Below are 8,008 nucleotides of genomic sequence, written 5' to 3'. Positions count from 1 at the left end.
GCGAAGAGTGATTTTGTGCAGGGAGAAGAAGAACAGGTTAGTAATTTTGTGCCAGGGCAAGAAGAGGATCTGAAAAATGTGTTGGGAGTGGCTACCGTGGAGGAGGGAGAGAGAGTTTGAGGAAATTAAAGACAAGGGCGGAAGAAGACTAGTGAGGCGAGAGGAGAGAGTGAAAAAATAGAACTACCTCAAAAAGTAAATGGACATTTGGACCACGTAATGAATGCGAGAAAATTGCACTGCTTTTTTAAAGCTTGTATATGCTTTTGCACCGTTCAAAACTTGATGGCGTAAGATATTATTAGTCTAAAACTTTATTACTCTTCCGGTCTTTAATATAGGACCTAATTATTGAGTTGGTTTTGGTCCTAAATATAAGACCCATTTATCATATTTATCAATTTTTTCTAAATTACCCCTGTAGATACTCCCCCAACCATAACCAAACAAAAAAGGGAGTTGAGGTATTAAAAAAGATGATTATGGTATTTTAGGAAAAATGTATCATATTTCTTATAATTAACTAACTTACCTAACTTCCTTAATTTAATCAAATTAGTTAAATGAGTCTTATATTAAGGACCGGAGGAGTATTAAAATTACATTTTAATCTTTTGTATTTAACACAATAAAATTGTTTCCCCTACTTTTTTCCTTCTCATCTTTATTTTCCCCGTATCAAATGCCACAGGTTAAAGAGCAAGCAATGGTTTAGGATACTTTTTTAGGACACAATTTTTTAACACTTATTATTAGATTTTTTTTTATTAATTGGGTGTCTTTAAAGGGAGAATGTCAATTGGTTCCTTGCAAAGAAAATCATGGACGACGCTTTAATCCTTTGAGCATTTTACTAGTTTAAAATTGACAAGATGATGTGTTGGCCAGAAAAATTAAGCAAATGATGTACTATATTAGTAATTCTTTCAAAAGCAGAGACAAAGTGTCGGTAGTTCTTTTTTTATTATTTAATTATCAATAAAAATTTTTTTATGTCATTTGTTGATCATTCTATTCAGATTGTATGATCAGAATAGTTTATCAATACAATTAAATAGCTACAAAAACTATGTCAATATCAATTATATGAAACAAGTAAACCAAACAATTTTTTCTTCTTCATCTTATAACCTACTATTTTGGGAGTAATTTTTTCAATCTAGTTTTTTTCAGAAAAATTATTCTTTTTTTTAATTTTCACCTAAAACTTGTTTTGTAAAATAAGCTTATAAAATTTGAGTAAAAAAAAAAAAGCTTATAAAATTGCCATTCTGAGAACAAGAAGAAGGACGAAACAAGCTCAGAACTAATGAATTAAGTTACCCCGTATTCAATGTGAGCGTCAGCACTAAGCAACCGCTCCCCGCGACAACAAAGGCAAGTGCCACACAAAGTAACAAAGGAAAAGCGAAACATGATCTGCCAGTGCGAACACTCATCTAAAACGAATTCTTTTAAGAAAAAATTACAAAAAAATCCCACTTAAGAAAACTAAATATCAAAAAACCTATTAAAACCATCAAATTAATATGAAGTCCCAATAAGCCTTATTACAAAAGATTCTACTTATTTATCTTTATCTTTTTTTAATATGGATTGATAACTGAAAGATTAGTCATTAACAATTTAATACATAACGATTAATAACTATTATAACAGGTATTAATAAAATATTTTCTCAATGTATCACAAAAATATAATATATGAGTTGTCAATATCTATTACAGTAATTGTTAATTGTTACTCATTAAATTGTTAACAACTGTGCTTTTAATTATTAATATATATTTAAAAAATAAGGATAATTTAGTAATTAAACCAGTAAAATCTTCTGTAAGGTTTCAGATTAATCTGATAATTTAAAAAAATTGTATTTAATTTTTTAGTAAGATTTATTGCAATTTTTCCTTCTTTTTCAAAGCTTTCTTTTGTTTTCCTACGTACGGTTCCAACAAACGGAAGACTAAAGGGTGTATCATCGAGACGCGAACTGAAGACTGAAGAGCCACATCTAGAATTCTAGATATTATTATCAGCCCAACCAATTGTTTGCCGCCAAATGAAGGACTTGGCAAGCTGCGTCACAATTTCCCTCTCTCTTCTTGTTAAATTAAAGCACCCGTGTTCCTCTGCTTTTCCCATCTTTATATAAACAGCATCGTCGCAGTTCGCTTAGTTTCAGTCACTCGGCAGCGAAGAGTTTGACAGAAGAAGATGGGCGTGCCTGCATTCTACAAATGGCTGGTTAGCAAATATGACAAGGTTATAGTGAAAGCCCGCCAAGACACAGGAGACACTGAAGATGCCACCTTGTCTAATTCCAATGCCCAAGTCTTTGATAACTTGTACCTTGACTTGAATGGAGTCATCCACCCCTGCCTCCGCCCAGATGACGATGATGTAACTCACTGCTCTCTCTTCCCCTCCTTTTTTTGTGTGTGTGAATAATGTATTATGATATTCGGAGCTTGTATAATAAAACCTGTAAGAGTACCGCAAAATTTGATATTATGATACGCAGAGCACTCCGACAACGATCGAAGAAGTATTCCACAATGTATTTGAACACATTGATCGGCTTTTCAACATAGTTAAGCCTCGCAAGCTCGTGTATGTGGCAATAGGTGAGGGACGTAATATTTCATCACCTTAACTAATTAAAAATACTAGCTGGAACAGCTTTGTCTCCTGGTTCTGTTGTCGATCTGTGAATAGTTTGAAAGACTAAAGATACTGTTTGCATGTTTCTCTCACAGACGGAGTAGCCCCTCGGGCCAAAATGAACCAACAGCGATCGAGGCGTTTTCGATCAGCAAAAGACGCGGAAATAAGGGTGAGTTTGAGGAATGTAATTCGAATATTGGCCCATTTCTGTTGATCATGGGGGCTTGATAAATGGTATATTTTCCCTCTTTCGTTTTTCATAGGAATGGGAGGAAAACAGGTTGAGAAGGCAGTTCGAAATGGATGGCAAACAAGTTCTTCCAAAACGAGAACCGGATGTTTCCGACTCCAATGTGATTACACCGGGCACCGAGTTCATGCACAGACTATCAAGAACCCTGCAAGACTATATCTTTGAGAAGATAACCCATGATCCATCTTGGAGGAATATTATGGTGCGTGTAGGGTTTATACACGTGGGCTTGGCATTACTTTTTCACTCATAGCGGCTATACAACACATTTAACTTGTATAATTCATTTGCACCTCAGGTGATTCTCTCTGACGCCAATGTCAGTGGAGAAGGAGAACATAAAATTACGTCTTTCATACGAAGGCAGAGGACTCTGCAAGATTATGATCCAAATACCACACACTGCTTATATGGGCTGGTACCAAAAATCAGTCAGAGCTTGACTAGTATTTTTGTATAGCTTCATTCTGCTGAGAGCTTCGAATACCTTCCTGGTTTATTTATTCATGTTGGAAACTTGTATTTCAGGATGCTGACTTGATAATGCTAGCCCTGGCAACACATGAACCACATTTTTCAATACTACGAGAGGTGGTTTTGAATTTTGATACCTAGAAGTGTATTTATTGATAGATGACTTAAGATCCATTGACGTTTATAGTTGATGTTATTTTCTAACTGGTGTATATGATAAACAGGTTGCGGTCACAGCAGAGCAGCAACCAAAAAGTGCGGCAATACCTTTCGAGGTATCATATATAAGTAATTATTGCTTTCACCAGTTAGTGGATATCGTTACTCTTTATTAGTTTCAACTGTCTATTTTTCCTTTCTGCAGTTTGTGGACATTAGGTTGTTGAGGGAATACCTTCAACATGACTTGAACATACAAGATCCACCCAAAGAATTCAACATCGAATTTGAGAGGATAATTGATGATTTCATCTTCATCTGCTTTTTGGCTGGAAATGATTTCCTGCCTCCCTTGCCTTCTTTGCAAATTCACGAGGTAATTTTACCAAAATTTATTTGCCGTGTATGTTATACGGCTTCAGCCTGCTGCTAATTATTTCTTATTGTCCTGTAGGATGCTGTGGATTTACTAATGACAGTTTACAAGAAAGAGTTCAAGAATATTGGAGGCTATCTTGTTGATATGAGTAAGGTAAACCTCCTCTTGTTCCTTGTATATATAATATAAATTATATTTTCCTGAGTCTGAACTTTCTTTTGCGAGCACTACGCTCTCCCCTATGATACTAACAGGTCGAGGACGGGAAAGCCGCTTTTGTGAAGTTATCAAGAGTTGAAAAATTCATCCTTTTGGTTGGAACATATGAAGAGAAAATTTTCACAAAAAGATCCGAAATAAGAGAGAAAGTATTGAGAAGATGTATGAGAGAATATGAACAGTCTGTAAGTTGAAATACCCGACTTTGAAACATCTATACGTTGACGTTAATCTTAGATCCTCGTAATTCACTCATTCTTGCCCAGAAACAGGAAGATGAGAATGCAAGTTCTGAACAATGCTACGAAAGTACTTCGACATCTGTTTTCCTCTGTGAGAATCCCACTGTTTCTGCTGATTCAGAAGTAAGTTGGCAAGTCCTCCCTGGAAGAACAATTTAGCTTGTATTTACAAATAATGACAAAAATAAATTACTGTGTCTCGTGTGAAATGATATTTTGATCCGTGATATGAAGGAGCAGCAGATTATGCAGAACACAAAGGAGTTAAAAGAACAATTAAATAATTGCATCAAACGCAAATTAGATCTCTATAGAAGTGGAGTGTTTCCAAATGATAAGGTATGGAGTATTGCACTGTGAAGGTTCCTAATTAGTTTCTTTGAATGATTCTTTTATTTACACCAGCATGCATGTTCTAGAAAGTAACGGATATCAATTAGCATGCGCTGTTCCAATTCATTGCAGGTAAAATTAGGAACACAGGGTTGGAAAGAAAGGTATTATAAAGTGAAATTCTCTGTGGAAAGTATCGAATCCAAGAGAAAAGAAATAGTAAGTGTACAATTATTTCTTCTCCAGACCATTGTCTCAAATGGTTGTATTATATTTTTATACTGACGTTGCATAGTGAATGTATTTGACTGATAATATTTTCCTGTAGGTCAATAAGTACACAGAGGGACTGTTATGGGTGCTTAAATACTATTATTTTGGTGTTCCTTCGTGGTCATGGTTAGCCCATCGATTTGGATATATATACTGAATTTTCGGTTTTGTATAATTTCTTTTACTGAATTGTGAATGTGAATTGTAAGACATAAGAACTGGATCATGCAGGTTTTACCCTTACAATTATGCTCCTTTTGCTTCGGATTTTAGGGGCATGACTCAGGTGAGATTAAACTTTCAGAAAGGGGTCCCATTAAAACCTTTTGATCAGCTCCTAGCTGTTCTGCCCCCCAGGAGGTAACCATTCGATATTTCATGTTCATTTTTCTTTCCTACGAAAATGAAACTGATTTTACTTCTGGGGCAGCGCTCATGCACTACCGAAGTCATATTCACAATTGATGGTCGATGAGCAATCAAACATAATTGACTTTTATCCACATAGTAAGTTTTATGTTAAGAATCCAAAGCATTCAAAATGTTAATGCTTTCTATTTTCTTCATCTTATTTATCTTGCTTTGAATTTGTAGATTTTGAAGTTGACACGGATGGAAAGCGGTTCATGTGGCAGGTTTTATTTATCTTTCGACTTTCACTTAATAGAATCATCAAAATCTTTTTTTCCCATGCAGTGCAGTATGCTAACAGAACCATCAATTGTGTCACAGGGCACGTTGAAACTTCCATTTATAGATGAAGCGCGGCTTTTGACTGAATCAAGAAAACTCGAGAAGGAGTTAACTGTATGGTTTACTTATAGGTTTTCAATAACAAGAATTCATTTTTTTTTTCAGATAAAAAAAATTGAACTTTTCTTTCGTAGATGCTAAAGGAATATCCTCGAACCTCGATTCCTCTGTTGTGTCTTTTTCAGGAAGAAGAAGCAATTAGGAATTCAGTAGGTTCAGACCTACTGTTTGTTGCAGGATCTACCAAGCTAGCGGCGAAGATTAGATCTTCCCGGCAAAATGTAGCAAATAAGATTGAAATAAGCATAAGGTTCGTTTGTGGATTGTTGTATTAATGCTATAATTGATGAGATCCCTTGAATCCCATGACTTGACCCTTCTCATCATTCTTGAATAGTGATGGAATCGGGGGTTTCGTAAGACTCTGCACTGAGGATGTTAAGGTAGATTTTGAGTCTCAGGAGGATTGTGCCATGTATGATCTCAAAACATGTCCTATTGTCCATTCCTTTCCTTAATTCAAATTCATGTTTCAACTTTTTCCAACTTGATGTTATTGTATTCTGCAGATGTGCTTATTATGAGCTGCCAGGTGGTGGTAAACGTATTCCTGGTTTACTTCATGGCCTGAACCTACCGGAAAAGGTAAGAAATAGCAGACGTTATCTGGTTTAACAGAAGTTGGCACTTTTGCGATTAATTTTTATGAAATTATGCAGACAATCTCTGGTGATGATATTATGGAAACCGCACTCTGGCATGAACGGTATTACCTCTTCTTTTGCCATCTTCCTCCCTTTCGTTTTAATCCTCTCGGAAGGGTAAGGAAATTAGGAATCGGGTAGGAAATAGTTGTATGTATATAATTTTGAGGAGCTTGAAAATGCAGGTCCCAATATGAAAGCAAGTTTAGAAATGCCAACAATTACCATAATACATGGAAAACTAACGAAGGTGGTAGCAGCAGAAACGCAAACAGCAATTACAATAATACATGGAAAACTAACGAACGAAGTAGAAGCAGCTTTGGATCCTCCTCATATGGTAGCGTCATTTACAAAGGTGGAGGTGTTGGATGGAGTTCAGGTTCAGGTAGGGGCACTCCCAGTGCTGACGTGGGACTTGATCGGAAAATGCAGTCACTGGTAGTATCACATCCCCAATCCAATCAAACCCCCAGTCGTAGTTCTGGAACAGTGTCGTTTCCGGCATCCAGCAGAAACAGTTCCGCGTATCAGTTCAGCAGTAATAGCAGTAATCATGGGTTTCAAGCTGACGCGAAACCTTTTGTTTGGGGTCGAGGCAGAGGCTCTCATGCCTCCGATCGTGTAAATTCCTGGAGGAAATCTTGAAATGGATTTCCTAATCAAACATGAAAATCTCGGGGGTAAAAGTTGAAATGTTGTTTCAGGTTTCTCTACGCAAATGACTGCCTTTTTGACTTAACTGTTGCTCTTATATGAAAACTTTGCTCTTGCTGGACTGAAAGCTGAAAAGAATGGTCCCCGCTTGATTTAAAGAAGCGTTCTGGTATATTTAAAAAGGAAGTTTAAACAAAGTTTAGATAAGACCCAGTTTAGATTCCATAAGTAGAACAAGTAGTTTATTCAGAACCACGAAGATTCATGGCCGATACAGACTTGTTAACTCACATACGAATGCGGGGACGATATGATCATCGAACTTGGCTCGGATTATAGCTATTGCGTCACCGGACTTTTTGGGGATCATGAACATTGTTCCTTCACATATTGATGTGAGTGTGACCTCAGTTTGAGTTCTTTAGTTTAATTCGGGGAAAAAAATCCACGACGGCAATACATGTATGGTATAACATATTAAGAAGCATTAATTAAACCTTAAAACTTAGTTTCTCCTATGAATTTTCTGAAGACCGAAGTTATTACTTCTGGTTTGGATATTTGAATATCTCTCTTAATCCCGACAGGTAAAATTTACATTTTTGAGTGACGTCAAGAAAACATATCAATATTTCGATTGGAGCTTACGTTGAAATGATAAGCGTACACTTGGGGGGGTGGGGAATTGATAATAGACAGGATGAAGACAGCGATTGGCAAAAGAAATAGAAAGAAAATGCATAAAAGGCACCTAGAAAATAATATGTTCCGTGGGTTAAACGTCAACTCTTCCAGGAGTCTTGTGATTGTTTCTATTCATTTAGAAGTTGTTATTCTGTTTTATGATTTAAAAGTCATCTGCACGGCATCCATTCATCCACGGCAGCATGCATTAATC

At 36.2% G+C, this 8,008-nt stretch overlaps 1 protein-coding gene across 1 annotated transcript; it reads left to right on the top strand.

The window, feature by feature from the left end:
- The first annotated feature begins 2,214 nt into the window (after positions 1-2,214).
- LOC114744534 (5'-3' exoribonuclease 3) lies at positions 2,215-7,195 on the top strand. Its single transcript, XM_028932700.1, has 23 exons — positions 2,215-2,400; positions 2,522-2,624; positions 2,757-2,833; positions 2,928-3,119; positions 3,216-3,335; positions 3,446-3,508; positions 3,616-3,666; positions 3,756-3,926; positions 4,005-4,082; positions 4,184-4,333; positions 4,415-4,513; positions 4,625-4,729; positions 4,856-4,942; positions 5,052-5,122; positions 5,228-5,356; positions 5,427-5,503; positions 5,591-5,631; positions 5,729-5,803; positions 5,935-6,059; positions 6,147-6,224; positions 6,319-6,394; positions 6,469-6,515; positions 6,639-7,195. Exons 1-23 carry the CDS (start codon positions 2,215-2,217, stop codon positions 7,099-7,101), a joined length of 2,664 nt encoding a protein of 887 aa, XP_028788533.1. The 3' UTR covers positions 7,102-7,195.
- Positions 7,196-8,008: the final 813 nt, after the last annotated feature.

The sequence above is a fragment of the Neltuma alba genome, unplaced genomic scaffold (assembly GCF_004799145.2).
Source record: "Neltuma alba isolate B1F8T4 unplaced genomic scaffold, ASM479914v2 tig00004377_pilon, whole genome shotgun sequence".
Classification (NCBI taxonomy): Eukaryota; Viridiplantae; Streptophyta; class Magnoliopsida; order Fabales; family Fabaceae; genus Neltuma; species Neltuma alba.
This window is presented reverse-complemented; position numbering and strand designations above follow the sequence as displayed.